We start from the raw sequence: 18,451 nt of genomic DNA, 5'->3' as shown, positions 1-18,451 counted from the left end.
AAAGTAATTAATTAAACATTTAGTATTATTTATTTTCCAAAAAATGAATTATCAAATATTAAACAAATAAAATTTACATACATTTAATAAATTACATATGAAGGTATACTATTAAATAACAATTTCAAAATCTATATTTATTCTAAATATTTAAAATTAAAATGATGTTCGTAATAGTAAAAATAATCTTATTAAAAGTATAGTATATATTTTTTAATTAATAGTGTAGATAATTTAAATGTGACAATTTTTACTGATCAAGATTATACTCAGTCCAATGGACTCACTAATCTATTCTATTATTTATTTAAGCCCAATACACAATTAACTTAAGCCCAAAATAAAAAGCTATTAGAATTTTTTTCCGGAAAAAGATAGCAATGTGTTCTAATCCTAACAACTAACAAAGTCTCAATTATGTCGATCTCATATCTCGATTTTATCTTTCTCTTTAACCTAACTCTCATTGCATCAACCATAAAACTAAACCCGCAATAGGCGTCTATTGTCATAGACCAATTATGTAACAAGTTTTAGTCTCAATATTCTTGTTACATTGGTCTTCACTCTGAACACATATATCCTGCGAAATAGCATATATTCATTGCTATGCGATCAATTCCTGGAAACAGAGATGAGTTTTTTTTGTTTTGAAAAGATAGTATAGGTATACTTTATAATCTGAATACAAATGATCTGTTTTCTAGGACCTAGGTTAGTTTTATTTGATAAGATTTTATTGGTTTATCAAATCCCTGTAACATGTAAGCCGCCTGTAATTAATTTATATTAAATGTAGGATATTATGAAAAAAGTTTTTTATGGTTATCTATATAGTAGTGTTTGAGATCTTCGTTGAAATCGGATATGTATATATTGTGAGAATATATTGGATGAGTTGTTTTGATATTCAAAATTAACATACGATATTTGCTGATTTTTATCCACAAAAAATTAGGAAAACAGGTGAGCAGTTTAAGAAAACTCAAAATATGGTATATAAATTTAGAATATTCTTCTTTTAAACCCTCAAGTAGTAATAAGATATAGTATGGATTAGTATAGTATGGATTAGTTTAAACCCGCGAGCTGTTTATGAGATTTTTATTTAAATTAAGTGAATATTATGTAGATATTCTTGTTGCAACCGATTTATGGATTTGAAAATTCTTGTTACATTGGTCTTAAAGATAGGGGTTTGAATCCGAAACAGTTCGATGAATATGTGATCATATATGTATATAATGTGTAAGAAGAAATCGCAAACTAAAACTTGCCGGTTTAATATTTCTTTACATGTGAAATGGTTCAAGGGTATGTGTAAGAGGTGGATCATCACTTGATCATACACATATATATATATATAACATGTAAGTGAATAAAATAGAGGTTCAATGTTAAACATGCACAGAGGTTTTATGTTTGATTTCAGGTCGAGTCTAGTGTATTTTTAAAATAACAAACAACTCACATTTACAACTCTAGAACTATACGTTAACGTTTTAGTCTAAGTCACTGTTTGTTAATGATTTATGTTTACGGCTGAGCATTAGAAATATACGATGATGTAATGGTTTGATAATGATTTACAATAATTAAAGAAGAAAATATTCGTTTGTAAACGGAACCGTAATTGTAGGCTTGTATAGAAATTTTAGGGAATGATATAATAAGGCATATTATTAGTAATGAATAAATGGTAACTGATTTCTATTGATGGTCCATTTTTAAAAAAATTACACATGAATCAAAGTTGTGACTTCTGTTTTAATATATAAGATATAAGCTCAGGGCCAAAAATATTTAATATAAAAAATTTCTACACAAATTAGTGTATATCATTTCTTAAAATTTTAAAATGTTGATGTCAATATTTCACTACACTGTGTCGAGAACAATATAAGACCAACTCCAACCAAATTCTATTTTTCTTCTATATTAAAAAAAATAATAGAATTGCATTAGAGATGCTATAAGTAGATAAAGAGTGAGTGAAAGGAGTTCACCTCCTGCGGAAAAGTATCTAGGCATGATTCCAAATGATTCAAGGCCATCTATCTGATCCATATCACCATAAGCATAAATAGTTACCGTATCACCAAAACCCTCGTTCACAAGTGCTGATATAATGTTCTTGGAAATCAATTCAACATTACCACCTTCAGGAATTGTTCAACCGTCCATGTCCCAGAAGACTGGAGTCTTTGCAGCTACGTAACGTCCCTCACAATCAGAATAATCATCCTCCTCCTCGTCTACTTCACTATAAATGAGAGGGTCTTCTCCACGTGACACGCTCGACCAAAGCCATACTGAACGTACAGTACTAAGTACGTAGTTTATTATCTGATAACACAGGCTGTGCTAAGTGAATCCTATAATTATGTTTACATGATTTTAAATAGCGAAGCTCACTGATAAAACCAGGGTGTTGTGAAATGTCCCCAATGATCAGCAAAAAGATTAATCTGCAAGAATTGCCAATTGCCCCGACGAGGAAGTTAGATAAAAGATAGGTTTGTCTGAGGTATGGCTTCTCCTTGGGACAGTAAAATATTGGGATCCTGGCGTAGAAAAAGTCGTCTCGCAACATTATCACTAAAAGGGATGATCTCGACGATGCCGTGATAACCCTGTTTCCAAAGGTAACGGAGCGGAAGTACCGTTTAGTAACCGATAACACGATGATCCTATTTAGTCTTGGAATGCCTAAGATCCAAGTCTTCTTGTGATCGTTGAGAACACCTATGTTCTATCCGATTGCAAGGATTCAAGAGATGTTGTAAAACAAAGCTCTAAGTTTTACATAATTCAATAATCAAGTCGTGTCTCTTACAAATCAAGAGATCACTATATATAGCGATAATAAAAACCCTAAGATGGTTAAAGATAAAAACTAAGGAAACCTATTCTCGATTTGAAAAGGAAACTAACATAAAAAGGAAACTAGAAAACCAAAGCTTATCGAGTTGATGATGTACGCTACATCAGGTCCCTCCCCCTGCGGAAGATTCATCTGGTTCATATTTGAACAAATTTTTGACATTGAACACATCTGCCGTATGAACATGTGAGGGCAGAGCAAGACGATATGCATTGGCATTGATCTTCTCAGTGATCTCCACGGGACCAATCTTTTGAGGCTTGAGCTTGTTGTATTGACCAACTGGAAAACGTTCCTTTGTTAAAACTGCCTATACGTACTCCCCGGCCTGAAAATTCACCTCACGCCGTCGAGTATCCGCCGCTCGTTTATACTTAGATTGCTGTTCCCTGTAGGTTGTCCTGAGCCCGAGCATGCACGGTAGCCAACTCATCGATAGGCTCAATAGCACGGCCATGGAACTCACCTGGTTGAGGAAGAGTTGATAAAGCCAAAGGCCCACGCGGAATCACGCCATAAACGACTTTGAAAGGGCTGAAACCCAGGCTCCGATTATTGGCATGATTGTGAGCAAACTCTGCTTGGCAAAGAAGAGAATCCCACCAACCTCAAGTTATCGCCAACCAAGCATCGCAACATATTTCCTAAGCTCCGATTGGTGACCTCCGTTTGACCATCCGTCTGAGGATGATACGCAGAGCTCATTTTTAAGCTGGTCTTAAACAATTTCCATAGAGAACGCCAAAAGTGGCTAATGAACCTGGAGACGCGGTCAGACACGATAGAAATAGGCAAACCATGTAAACGATACGATCTGGACAGCGTCCGTCGTCTTCTTGCAAGGAATAAAATGAGCCATCTTTGAGAAGCGATCGACCACCACAAAGATTGAATCATTGCCGCGTTGGGTTCGCGGAAGACCAAGAACAAAATCCATACAAATATCGCTCCAAGTCTGCGTAGGGTTCGGTAAGGGTAAATAAAGACCTGCGTTGGAAGCGTGTCCTTTACCCTTCTGGCACATTGTGCAGCGAGCCACACATCTCTCTACATCGCGTCGTAACGTCGGCCAGAAATATGAATCCGTAACGAGCTTCAACGTTCGATCCCGTCCCATATGACCTTCATTATGCAACTCTGCGACGATCTGGAGGCGCAGACTGCAGTCTGGGACACAAAGCCGATTATTTTTAAAGACAAACCCATCAATAAGAGAGTAGTCAGACCGCAGGCCTTGAGACAGGTCCGTCCAGAAGGAAGAGAAGAAAGGATCAGACGGGTAGAGTTCGACAAAGCTCTCGAAGCCCGGAACCGAAACTCGAAGAGTAGAGACCAAGGCATGCCGGAGACTTAAGGCATCAGCCACTTTATTGAGTTTACCCGACTGGTGTTTAATGACAAAAGTGAATTGTTGCAGATAAGCTGTCCAAGAAGCATGCCGGGATGAAATCTTGTCCTGCGTCCCCAAATATTTTAAAGCAACGTGGTCTGTAAACAGAACAAATTCTTTGTGAGCAAGGTAGTGACGCCAATGTTTGATTGCTTGGACGATTGCGTAGAACTCGACGTCGTAAGTGCTATAACGTGTGCGAGCCCCAGCCATCTTCTCTCTGTAATAGGAAACCGGTCGACCCTGCTGGCTCAATACGGCTCCAATTCCTAGCTTACTTGCATCACAATGTAGTTCAAAAGGAATATCGAAATCCGGAAGCACCAATATAGGGGCCGTCGTGAGCTTGATTTTGATAAGTTCAAATGCCTTTGACGCTTCTGGTGACCACACGAACAAGGTGTACTTCATACAGTCGGTGATCGGTGCCATTATGGCACTAAAGTTATTCACAAAACGCCGATAGAATGACGCTAAACCGTGAAAACTTCGGACCTCTGAAATCCTGGTTGGTGTTGGCCACGAGGAGACTGCTGCGACCTTCTGGGGATCGACTTGAAGTCCCGAGGCAGAGACTACATAACCAAGAAATAAGATCTCTGTCACACCGAACTCGCATTTGTGCCTAGCCACAAAAAGTTTTTCTCGACGCAAGGCTTGCAACACGTCCCGGATATGCGAAAAGTGTTCATCCAAGGCAGTGCTGAATATGAGAATGTCGTCGAAGTAAACGACTACAAACCTACCAATAAATGGTCGAAAGGCTTGATTCATGACACGCATAAACGTACTAGGAGCATTGGACAAACCAAATGGCATGACGAGCCATTCAAACAACCCTTCTCGCGTTTTGAAAGCCGTTTTACATTCATCTCCTGGCCTAATTCGAATCTGATGGTATCCACTCTTTAGATCCAGCTTCGTGAATATAGTAGCCTTACCAATTTGATACAAAAGACCATCAAGGCGAGGGATCGGGAATCGGTATCGTGTTGTGATTTTGTTTATTGCGCGACTATCCACACACATACGCCATGTCTTGTCTTTCTTTGGAATGAGGAGTGCGGGTACGGCGCACAGACTGAGACTTTCACGTATATATCCTTTGAGAAGAAGTTCCTCTACTTGACGTCGCAACTCCTCGTGCTCCTCGGGACTCATCCGATAGTGAGCTCGATTCAGTTTGACGGTGTTGGGAACGATATCAATGTGATGTTGAATGTCTCTAAGAGGTGGCAACCCTGCCGGTAATTCCTCGGGAAATAAGTCTTCAAACTCGGTGAGGAGAGTCGAGAATTCGGGAGGAACCGTGCTGGGTTGTGTATGGTTTGCCGTCGTTGCTACAAAGGCGAAGACTGGACAAGCGGCTCGAAGTTCATCTTCAAATTGGGATTTGGAGATGATAAGAAGGCTCTGCTTCGTTGTATTCTGTTGCTTGTTGTTGGTGAGAGCAAGGTCAGTTTCCTAAGAAGGAAGGAGCATAATCTTGCGCCCTTGAAACATGAAGGAGTGTGTATTAAGTTTGCCGTTATGGATCACCTCTCTATCATACTGCCTTGGGCGGCCAAGTATAATGTGGGACACGTCCATATGAGCTATATCACAATATAATGTGTCTTTGTAGAATGATCCAATAGAGAGTGACAACAAGGTGCGTTGAGAAACGTAGACCTCAGCTCCTGTTTGCATCCATAGAAGTCGATAGGGGTGCGGGTGAGGCTCGATAGATAAGGACAGTTTGCGAACTGCCTCCTCAGAAACTACATTCGAGGAGCACCCGAAGTCGATGACAAAACGACAGATTTTGCCTTTCACCGTGCAAGTGGAGCTAAAAAGAGAGGTTCGTTGCCAAGCTTCATCAGTTTTTGGAGCCATACAGCTGCGGCGGAGCATCAAGAAGGTTCCCGTGTCGCCGGTGACTTGTTCTTCGGTGACATCATTATGTCTGTTGGACGATTATTGACCCGTGCGCCATGTGTTGTGTTGCGACCTGATGACGATTTGGTGTCGTCGGTGGTAGTTGTTGTAATGCGAGATTTCGCGTTATTGTTCCATTGATTGGTGCTGAGGCAATTTTGTTGTTCAACGAGTAATGCCCGGTAATGCCCGTTGTCTTGCTTCAGCTATCGAGCTAGGGTCAAATTGATGTAACATTGTTTGAAGTTGGGGACGTAGACCCGCAATGAAGCGTGCTACAAGTTGATCTTCTGAATCATGAATGTCCACCCGAGTAAGCATCTGATAGAACTCATTCGCATAATCCTCAACAGATCGCGGACCTTGACGAATATTTTGAAATTTCTGAAAAAGGAGACGTTCAAAGTTGTATGGGATGAATGTTTTGCACATGTGCTTTTTCATCTTATCCCACGACGTTATCTTCTCTTTCCCCCGGCGTGAGCGTGTCAGCTTGACTTGGTTCCACCAGGAAGCGGCGTGACCGCGGAATCGAGTAGTCACGTATGGTACTTGTTTGTTTGCAGGAACCTCTTTGAATTCGAAGACCTCATCGACTGTTACAAACCAATCAAGTAGTTCCTCTGGCTGAGAGCCACCATGATAATCGGGAATATCTAGTTTGATACCCGATATCCATCGCGTCCCATTGTCATTCTGGTGCTGGCGATTGTGGAGTTGATGACGATGTTGGTTGTTCTCTCCGAACGGATTAGCTAGGTCGTCGTTGTCTTCTTCATGTTCTTCAAAGATGGGGTTGTTGTTATGGTGTGGGCGTTAGCGCGGAGCTACGGGAGCGGCGTTTGCTGTGTTGGCTGCGAGGGCAGCCTGAACTCCAGCTTGAACTCCGGTCTGAATTGCTTCAGCCATCGTCCGTCTCATATTGTCTTGAAAATTTTCCTGAAAATCTTCCAGGAATTGTTGCATCTGTGTCCATTCGTTTGGACGAGATGCCATTGAAATCAAAGATCGCTAATCACGAATAGAATCGTAATTAAAAGGTCTCTGATACCAACTAACGGAGCGGAAGTATCGTTTAGTAACCGATAACACGATGATCCTATTTAGTCTGAGAATGCCTAAGATTAAAGTCTTCTTGTGATCGTTGAGAACACCTATGTTCTATCCGATTGCAAGGATTCAAGAGATGTTGTAAAACAAAGCTCTAAGTTTTATATAATTCAATAATCAAGTAGTGTCTCGTACAAATCAAGAGATCACTATATATAGCGATAATAAAAACCCTAAGACGGTTAAAGTCTTAAAGATAAAAACTAAAGAAACATATCTCGATTTGAAAAGGAAACTAACATAAAAAGGAAACTAGAAAACCAAAGCTTATCGGGTTGATGATGTACGCTACATCAAAAGGGAAGCTTTAATGTTCTTCCAGACAGCAATAGCATTCAGACCATCAGTGATCGGGCAATCATCTATGTCCCAGAAGACCACTGTCTTGTGACATGCATAGTATAGTTCACAAAATGAAAACGCATTTTTTCAAAAAGAAAAATTTACGAAACTAAAAAGAAAGCAAAGAGAAGGGTTCGAGGGAAGATATATAGCGGAGAGATCTTACGGGTGGACATGGTTTTGATGGATTGATTCGAGAAAATCGTTCAACTACTATTTGTTGTTGGTGGCTACGGATGAGAGATAAACGGTGACCTTCTAGCTATTAGAGCGCTCTCAGGCACTCTGCCTTTGTAAACACGAAAGGGAACGAAGACTGAAGGGTGAGGATGGGCTATAATATAAAAATATGGGCCTTAGGGTTAGGGGCCTTCTATTGAGCTTTGTATGGGCTTTAGATTACCGAGGACCACGACGCTAAATCGAGATGGCCGTTCAGATAGCCATTCGGTTTAGGTCGAATATCTCAAAATTTTGGATATTTTGATAGTGAAGTATATAATTTGTTCGAGTATTTTGCACTTCAGATCAATTTCAGATATTTATAGGTTGGGTTTGGGTAATTGAGACAGAGTTAGAATTTTTATATTTTTTCGCAAAGTTACATAGTTCTTACAGCAAAAAGAAAAACAAATGATCAAACCGAAAATTCATAATTTATAATCTTAGATCACAAAATAAATCCAAAAACTAGTATATATCATTGATCATGAATCGCTTAACCCCAGAAAACATTTGAAGATGAATCACATGCGACTTTTTCTTCTTCATTGTCGATGGAGAAGAAGCTGAAAAGAATAAGTTTTTTTTGGTGTCTAATTTGATTAATCTGAATGATATCTTTTGATTTGATTTTTGAAATTATGAACATCTAAAATCTTATTGCACGAGTTCGACTACAATGAAGAAAAAGATGAAAAAAATAGGTTTAATTTAATATATATATACTAGATTAAGATCCGTGCCTTGCGCGGGATAAACATTATATATATAAATTATTTTATGTATTATATGTTCTTACATTTTATGAAATAATAAATATATATTAAATAATTAAAAGTCAGTAACTATTACATATATAATTAAATTGGTGCGAACGTATAAATCAATTTTATTAATCCAAACAATTTTTTAAAAAATTTGATAGGATATGTAATTAAATTTAAATGATATTAACATACATAGTATATTTTTAATATTAATGTCTATTAAATGATGTTTTCTACTCATATGTTTTTTGATCATGTGTATCTTTAATATCAAAAACTTTAAACTACTAATAACAAAATTTTCATTGTGGGATTAATAAATTTAGTAATTTATAATTTAAAAAAAAATTATCAATGTTAGTTCAAAACTTTTATCAAAAAAAATTATTCAAAGTAAATTTTGAAATTAAAATATTTATTTATTCAATATGGTTTATAGTTTAATTTAGAATGATATATATACATATATATTTTAAATCTTAATAATTAATTAAATTAGAATTTTATTTATATGATTTTGTAATAATTTGTATTTTGTCATAACAAAAAAAATTAAACCATAGATCGCAAAATTTGGATGTGAGACTTTTAACAGTTTTAGTAATTTATAGTCGTTTTTTTTAATTCAAAATATAACATATACAGAAAAATCTAAATTTTTATAATATGGTTATTGTGATTTTTTTTAATTATTTTAATAGTTTAAAATTAAACAAATTTGATAGAAGATACATTATTTTTTTATCAGATCTTTATTATTCAAAATCATTAATTGTCATATATACTTTAGCCACATTAGGCAATTCCGTAATCTTTATTTAAGGAAATAATAAATGACATTAATAATGAATTTGTGGTTAGTTTAATAAAAAAATTATTATATAATTAGATGAACCAGCATATTTCTCTAATAATTATTCTAGTGATGATACTTGGCTACAAAAAAGAATTCATAATGTTTCACCGATAATACCGAGGGGATATTATGATTTCGGGTTTTAGTTATACCAATGAGAAGTTCGGATATCCAAACTTGTTTAATATAAAATCCGGTTACGTTGGTTCAGATTTTGGTTTGGTTTTTTTCGGATCAGGCTTTGGTTTGAATATCTGGTAAAATGTCCATGCATCCTCTTAAAACTGGACTGTAAAATATGTTTTATGGACTTTATAGAGGTTTAATGGACTTTATAGAACTTCGTCGATTCTCTGTTTCCGTCTCTAACTCACTCACTCACTCGTAAAGCTTCTTCCGTTTTCAATTCAAAGTGGATTAGGAGGGACCTCGAAAAGCCATTTTCTCTTTCTCTTTGTCTCTGTCTCTAACTTGATTCGGCGCTCCCAAGTTCTCTTCTTTAGCTTCCTTAACTTGGTGGTTTGTGAAATAATGGAAGCACTTGTAGTTGATGCTGGCTCCAAGCTCCTCAAAGCGGGAGCAGCTATTCCTGATCAGTCTCCTCCAATGTTAATTCCATCTCAGATGAAACGAATGGTTGATAATGGTGATGTGTCTTCTTCAGCTGTCACTGTTCTTGAAGATGTCACTCTTCTTGACCCTATTGAGAGAGGGTTCATTAGAGACTGGGATGCTACGGAGGATCTGTTGAGTTACGTTGTGTACACTGGGCTTGGATGGGAGGAGGGTAACGAAGGCAACATACTCTTCACTGATCCTCTCTACACTCCTAAGGTCTGTTCTATCTTCTCAACTTCGTTATTAACTGAAAAGATTACAAGTTCCTTTGTGTCCCATTTTTTTTGTTAAAGTAAATAAAGTTAATTTGATTGAAAAGATTAAAACTTTACAAGTTTCTTTTTGACCCATTTTTGTTTATATAGTAAATGAAGTCAATTTGATTGCATAGATGAGAACTTTACAAGTTTTTTTGACCCATTTTGTTGTTAAAGTAATTGAAGTTGATTTGTTTCTGTGAATGATTTTTTTGGGGGCAGGCTATTAGGGAGCAGTTGGTGCAGTTGATGTTTGAAACGTTCAATGTTTCTGGATTCTATGCATCAGAGCAAGCAGTGTTGTCTCTTTATGGTGCTGGGAGGATCTCCGGTTGCACTGTTGATATTGGTCATGGGAAGATAGGTAATGATTACAACTTGGTTCACCTTTGTTAGAATCTGATCTTCTAACTCTTTGTGTCTTTTCACATTGTCATGGTTTCCATCTTTTATGTGTGTTTATGTTAGTGGAGTTGTTATGTCCCTTTACAAACTTCTTTAGATGCTCTAAAACGTTTAGTTAAACCATATAATCTTTCTCCTGTAAGTTGTTGTAGATTGGAGGTTCCTTGTGTATGTAGCTGGTTATGATTAGGATGTTGTTATGTATGATTTTCTTAACTTTATGATTGATCTCTCTTCCGTTGTATCCAGATATTGCCCCAGTTCTTGAAGGTGCTGTGCAGCACATTGCCTCGGTGGAACCGATCTTACCAAACTATTTGTGCAAGAGCTTGGAAAGTCCAACCCTTTGGTGAATCTAAGCATGTCTGATGTTGAAACACTAAAAGAACAGTATGCAAGCTGTGCCGAGGACGAGATTGCTTACGAGAAAACCCAAAACTGTGAGATCGAGCTGCATACGCTTCCTGATGGACAGGTTTGTGTGACTACAAATCAAGAGTCTACAACTTGTGTTACATTAATACACAAATATACATAATAGAATGATGGTCCTCTAGGTGATAAGCATTGGGAGAGAGAGATTCTCTGTTGGTGAAGCTCTGTTTCAGCCATCAATATTGGGACTTGAAGAGCATGGAATAGTTGAGCAGCTTGTCCGGATTATATCCACAGTATCATCTGAGAACCATAGGCAACTCTTGGAGTACACTGTGCTTTGTGGTGGCACAACCTCCATGACAGGTACTAAGTCCAACTTGGTACAATCTTGTGTGTTTGAAAAAAATTAAATGTAATCTGTCATTGGCAGGATTCGAAGGCAGGTTTCAGAAAGAGGCAAACTTGTGCTCATCAGCCATTAGGCCAATGCTGGTGAAACCGCCAGAGTATATGCCTGAGAGTTTGGGATTGTACTCAGCTTGGGTAGGAGGAGCAATACTAGCCAAGGTGGTGTTTCCACAGAATCAGCATGTTACTAAAGCTGACTATGACGAGACTGGACCATCCGTGGTTCACCGGAAATGTTTCTGATCCTAAACGGACCAAACCGTTGTTGTAGTTGAGGATTGATTTTGCATTTGTTGTGGTTAGGAACACTAATAATTTGGACAGCTCCCACTCAATCTATGTACGTTTAAGCAGCTTACAAGATTTAAACACTCCGACCAAACTAAGTACTTACTGCGTTGTAAGCAACTCTTCAATCTTAGTTCAGGAAAGAAAAAAAAAAGCGATTGATGAAAAACGCAAAAGTAGTACATCAACATCAAACCATAAAGCTGGTTGTATAGTAAACGCAAACGTTTTACAGAAATCCACTGTGGGAAAGTATTCAAGTGAAGAACAAAACACAAAATGTGTTTTCCAATCAAACCGATTTACTACAAAAGCAGTCAAACCGAATCCATTTTTCCAGCTTTCTAAGTCAAACGAGAAAACCTGATATTATCACGGTTTAGCAAAAACCGGCTCTAACCTCTTCAAACGAGTACTCAACACCTTCTGCATTGTCCAGCCTCTTCTTCACAGCCTTGGACGCAGGAGTAAACGGCGTTGTTGCCTCCGACATAGCAACTGAAGCTGCTGGAGTTGTAGGTTCAGAGATTGGAACAGCCGCTCTTCTGTTCTCTTCGTTGGTTTTAGGAGATGACTTTGTAGGGTAAGCATCCTTGTGATCTTCAGGGGAGTTCAAGATATTGGAAGTAACAGGTGAAAGAGGTTTCCTAAGCATTGGAGATCTCCCTTTGTTCATCACAGCTTTTCCTGCACCCGGAACGTTCTTTGCTCTGAGACGACCAGGAAGCTCTGAGTTTCTCCTCCCTATACATATTTGACACAATAAACATAAACAACGTTCTCTTGGTCTCTATAAAGTGTAAACCACAACGTGTACGGCACCTGAAGGATTTGGGATAGTAGACTCTCTTCTACTAGGAGCGTTCTGGTCATAGTAAGTAGTCTTTTTGCTATTGAGTGTTGCCTTCTCAGGCTTGGAACTTTGAAGCATGGCACCACCAAGGGAGAGTTTTCGGTTCATGGCAGAAGAAGGTAAGGCAGTTCTCAGTGGTTTCTTTCCACTTTTACCTGGGCTTGGTTTTGACCCGTAAAGTGCCTCTTGCTCTGTGATGTGCTGTCCATGGAGTTTCTTCAGATCCTGTTACAGAAACAACAGTGTCACATTACCAATTATGTTTAAGAATTGGTTACTTGTGAAACTTGTTTTTCCTTACTCTTTGTCTCTGTTTTTCAAACTCTTTCTCTTCCCATAGAGTCTTGTACTGCTCAAGCATGGATAAAACTCGGACCTGGACAATTCTCATGGAAACGTGCATTTGTGTTAAAGATAGATGTTGATTTGATAACCATGTAGAACAGTGTCATTGATGAGTAAAGACACTTACACCATCGTATAAGAATGCATGTCCTCTTTCATCTTCCCAAGCGTTGACTTTTGCTGTCAAAGTCTCCACCATCCCTGCATCAATACCAGCAGAAAGCATTGGAAACACAAAAATCTATTCAAAGATTCAAGGTAACCAAGCTTATGGGTTTTGTCATATAATCTAGATGACACCAAATGTTACCAGGAAGTTTATTGACAAGTATACGAGCTTTTTCTGCACGCTTTAATGTAAGATGAGCTCCTCTTCCCGCATTGTACCTATTATCATCCTGAAGCAGAGAAAGAGATTGAGATTTAAATGTCCCTCATCATGAGAATCCAATATAGACGAAAAACTGAAGCAGAGAAAGAGGTTGAGATTATATGTCTTACTCTATTGTATTCTTGGAGCCATGACTCTTCTTCACATGCTGTCATCCATTTCTCCACCTTTTCTAGAATCTCTTTCCTGCTTGAAGCTTCCTCTCTGACCTTTGCAATCTCGGAGTCAATTTGCTCTAACAACTGTTCAGGATCCTTGACACCTGAAAGATGAAAGTAACCCTATTATTAGCATGTGTCAATCGACCATTATAGTAAGCAGTGAAAGAAGCTTTTCTAACAATGGTTTACCAGATTCTATAGCTTCAATTGAAAAGTTCTCTGACTTAAGAACTTGGGGTGCCATGTGCACTTTCCTTGATATTTCCTCAAGCTCCAGCTTCTTTCTAAGGATCACCTCTTTGATCTTAGTTATCTTGAGCTTGCTAAGCCTAATGACTTCATCCTCAACCTGTATAACAAACCGACGTTTATTAAAAATTGGTCCATATACTGTCATAAACAGATAACCAGCAAGTTAATTCCTGTGCACTCACGTTTTTTATGGAAGCAACAGAGAGTATGTTGGCCTCCGTAATTTCAGACTCAGACAAAGCAATGCTGCAGGTGACATTGTGAAATGTCTTTTGCTCTTCCGCAGGTGTGTCCAGGAGATTCCAGAGCTCCAACAGGGAAACTGCAAGATCTTGAATCTAGACAAACATGTGAAAACAGTCAGAAACTGTAAGCATGCAGAAACTGTTTGCACAACATTCTCAAAGAGAGATTAGACTTCAAACCTTGTGCATTCGCTGTAACTTGACCCCTCGTAAATTCCCAATCATGAAATCCAACTTATCAAGTGTACTTCTGCTCACATCTCTCGTGTTGGAATCAACCAGAGATGGATGAATTCCTCTTGTCAAGTCCTTCAAGTCTTCACCAAGCACCGAGCACAAAAACTTCAGCGTTTCCAGCAAACGCTCTACCTCTTCCAATCTTTTACTCTACAGTTTGAAAAGAGTACATTACATCATACGAAAAGTAAATACAGAGAGACTTGTACGTCTGGATATACTAACATTCAAAGGTAAAACCAACCTTTTCATTCTGGAGTTCAGCCAACTGCCTACGCAAGTCTTCCAACTTATGAAGCGAAAGATCAGCCTCTTCTGCACCAAGCTTCTTCAGATAATCAGTAGAATCTCCAAGTTGAAAAGACAAGCTCAGCAACTGATCAATAACCTCCTTAAACCGATTCATTCTCTCAGCTTTCTTTCTTCGCAGCTCCTCTAACTGCACAGTAACGTTCTCAAGCTCCTCCTTCAAGTTCTCACCCACCCTACCGTTACACTACAATAAAAGGAAACATCTGTATCGCTACCTAACCAAAACTCACACAAGAAAGACGAAGAAAAAGGTAATCAAAAAGCACACTACTAACATGAATCTCCTGTCCACCCATAGAAGATCCAATGGCTGCAATCTCCGCTCTCCCCAAAGCGATCTCTTTAAGCAAGTTCGCTTTACACCTGCTAGCCTCCTCGACTTTACGCTTGTAAACCAAGAGGCACTCTTTCTCAATATCAGCCAAAGCAGCGTCCTTTTCATCCTCGTTCTCTCCCATTTCACTCCATATCTCCTGATATTATCAACCAATCTTACATAAATAAACAATCTCTATTCAACAAATCCTTCGAGGAACACCTGTAATTGGCGAAGCAACAATCCACATGTAGTCTCGATTCGCGAAAACTGCTCCGTTGAGTTTCGAATCATCGTGATTGAAACCTGCATAGAATGTAAATCAGAGAATGTAAATCGAGATTCGTGCTATATATGAACCCTAACTATAGATTGTTTCGTAAGTCTCTGCATCGTCTAAACTCAGATTCTACCTTGATCAAAGATTAGCGCCAAGAAAAGAAAGATGATCGAAGCTGATGAGAGAGATTAGGGTTTATAACTGTTTTTGTGGAGGTAACTGATGCGAAATCAAACTTTTGAAGAGGGAGCGGGAGGAGGGGTCCGTTACGTTTTCCGAGGGTCACGGTTTTATGCTGACGTGGCGTTATCTTCGACGTTGGATGAAAACGCTCTTTCCTCTTTTTTTTTATTTGACGGACGAGATTTCGTAACGGAGTATAATAAAGGCTTTGGTTTTGAAAAAGGGGCTGTTCTGATTTTTTGAAATATATTTGGCTCCATTTTTGATCTTACAGGATTTTGAAATATGGTAACCGGATAAACTCAATTTAAAAAGGTATATGTTTGACAAAAAAAAAAAAAAGGTATATAAAAGACAAATAAATTATCAAATCTTTTCATATTCTGTCACATATTCTCATCTTTTTTGTTGTGTATCAAATGGATAATGATTAAATTGAACATCTCTGTTCTTTTGAATTTAGTTTGTAATAAGTCTGTAAAATCAATTAAAAGTTATGACATTGATGCACAGATCCATGTACAAGCATTTGAATATAACATATTAACGATAGAGATTAAGAACTTTAAAACCTTACTAGAATTAGATGGATGCTTACCGTGGAATTGTTTTTGTATAGGTCTTTCTTTTAAGTTTGTGTTATATAATTTCTCTTATCCTATAGATCTAAGGTATAACCTTTTAAATTATAAAATGTTTGAGCTATACCTGGTTATCGTTACAGGGGCTGTTTGTTTCATCATTTGTCATCTCCATCCAAATGATTCATTTGTATGATCTATTCAAATGATCAATTCAGATTTTTGTGATTGTTTGTTTGTCCATCCACATAACTCATCTAGATGAATCATCTAAATGGATCTTATGTTTATTTCTTTATTTTCATTTTCATTCAAATGAGTTTAGTAAAGAAAACGCGTTTTTGCGGTTTTGGCGAAAAAACGCGTTTTTGCGGTTTTGGCGAAAAAACGCGTTTTTGCGGTTTTGGCGAAAAAACGCGTTTTTGCGGTTTTGGCGGGAAAACACGTTTTTGGCGGAAACACGTTTTTACGGTTTTCGCGGGAAAACGAGATTTTTCGGTTTTGGCGGGAAAATACAAATTTCCGGTTTTGGCGAGAAAACACGTTTTTTGGTTTTGGCGGGAAACACACATTTTTTGGTTTTGGCGGGAAAACACGTTTTTGCAATTTTGGCGGGAAAACACGGTTTGCGACTTTGGCGGAAAAACGTGTTTTTTGTGTTTTGACGGAAAAATGTATTTTGGGGTGTTGGCGTGAAAACATTTTTTTGTGATTTTGGCATGAAAACATGTTTTCGGTTTTTGCGGAAAAACACGTTTTTGCAATTTTGACGGGAAACATTTTTTTGCAATTTTAGCGGGAAAATGCGTTTTGGGGTTTTGGCGTGAAAAAGTAGTTTTTAGCACGGGAAAAAGTGTTTTTGTAGTTTTGTCAGTTTTCGGTTGTGATAAAAATGATATTATGTTTAGGTTTGTAATTTGTGAATTACATTAGAGGTATAATAGACATTATACTATTTTGAATGAACCATCTCTATTCAAATGATCCAAATTCGTTCAGCTGAATAGACTTTAAAATTAAGCTTAAATTTTCAAAAGTCATCCGGATGATCCATCTGAATGAATTGCACTTTTAGTGCCTAAACAAACAAAACTTTCATCTTCTTCTAGATGGAGAAACAAACGGGCCCATAATCGTATGAATCTCTACATATATAATTTTCATGTTCTACAATGCCAGTGCTTTGTTGGACTATTTGGAGGCCCGAGGACCAATAGAAAAATTGTAAATTATACATTAATAATAATTATTATTTTTGTATTTTTCATAATTAAATTGTTTATTTATTTGTCTAAATAAAACAGTATAAACACAAAAATAATAATATATATCTCTTATATACTAAAGCGCAAGTCGCGTGACAAATCAAAATCTAACGCTTGGAAAATATTTTTTTAAAAAAAAAATTGATTGGAAAATAATTATTGATTCCTAATTTCCAGCAATTGCGTCCTAAAATTTCTCAAAATATCTCATCTAACTGATCACGACTTCAAAATCTTTTTTTCTGCAGTATAACTTTTGATCAACTAATTTAATGTCTGTAATTTTTTTCTTCCATTTTTCTCTATTCTTTTCGTTATCAAAGCAGCAAAACAACATATCCTTTCATCTCTCCTAATTTTCAATTTTGATCTCGAATATTTTCTTCATATCTTATTTCGTTTTTGTTTGCACCATTTCGAAACTTTTCTTTATTCATAGCCGGGATTAGTAATATTATCGACAAACTTTAGATGAATACGGTGGAATATAGTCATCTTTGAACCTCTTTCAAAGCATTGGATTGTGGCGGTCGAGTGGGAATTGCGTCCGAAGAGATTAATATGTCGATCCTTAAAACATTTTGTTGCAGGGCTTTCAGAACTTGCAGGTATTCATGGTGGTGTGTAATGAGTTCATATGAAACTTATTCTGCAAAATCATGGTAACAACATATATAGCATAAATATTTGTATTGTTAAGTTCTGAAATTATTTTAGTTTATTGCAGACATGTATGAGAAATCAAAGCTGGTCGAAGAAGAACATCTGAGGGTTCAAAGAAAACTTTGGATAGATCTGTTCTAGAGGTTGAAGACGATGGATTAGGTAAGCAAGATATCAAACGTTTGACATTTACAATTTGAAGTGAAAATATATTTATTTTATAGTCCTTACAAAAAATAGGGCTTTAATCTTTAATGCTGTAATTTTTTTTGTAACCATTTAAATTGTGAAAGTGTGTTAGATAAAATCATGTGTTAACTCAAAAGAATTCTTAACATCTTTCTGTAATTGATTTTGAAATTTCTGAAGTTTTTACTTGATAGTTTTAATACCTATCTGAAAATTTAAATAATATTTATATTTAAAACCAGTAAATTTTAAAGGCTTAACGGAAAATTTTTAAAAATTTAAGAAAACTGTTTTCTCTTACTCTTATAAATTCAACAAATATAAGTAATGTGGTTT

General features: G+C 37.1%; 1 protein-coding gene and 1 pseudogene across 1 annotated transcript; one reads left to right on the top strand and one right to left on the bottom strand.

Annotated features, from left to right (window-relative positions):
* Positions 1 to 9,831: 9,831 nt before the first annotated feature.
* LOC125574838 lies at positions 9,832 to 11,925 on the top strand (annotated as a pseudogene).
* Positions 11,926 to 12,034: 109 nt separating this feature from the next.
* Positions 12,035 to 15,698, bottom strand: LOC106402978 (65-kDa microtubule-associated protein 4). The gene is made up of 13 exons (XM_013843800.3): positions 15,368 to 15,698; positions 15,177 to 15,260; positions 14,914 to 15,111; positions 14,571 to 14,822; positions 14,270 to 14,476; positions 14,027 to 14,182; positions 13,782 to 13,941; positions 13,542 to 13,693; positions 13,351 to 13,438; positions 13,168 to 13,241; positions 12,997 to 13,071; positions 12,665 to 12,920; positions 12,035 to 12,586 (listed from the first exon to the last, which is right to left on the bottom strand). The coding sequence occupies exons 2-13, from the start codon at positions 15,246 to 15,248 to the stop codon at positions 12,222 to 12,224; spliced, it is 2,055 nt and encodes a 684-aa protein (XP_013699254.2). The 5' UTR covers positions 15,249 to 15,260; positions 15,368 to 15,698; the 3' UTR covers positions 12,035 to 12,221.
* Between the last annotated feature and the right edge of the window lie 2,753 nt (positions 15,699 to 18,451).

Source organism: Brassica napus, chromosome C4 (genome assembly GCF_020379485.1).
Source record: "Brassica napus cultivar Da-Ae chromosome C4, Da-Ae, whole genome shotgun sequence".
Taxonomy (NCBI): Eukaryota; Viridiplantae; Streptophyta; class Magnoliopsida; order Brassicales; family Brassicaceae; genus Brassica; species Brassica napus.
This window is presented reverse-complemented; position numbering and strand designations above follow the sequence as displayed.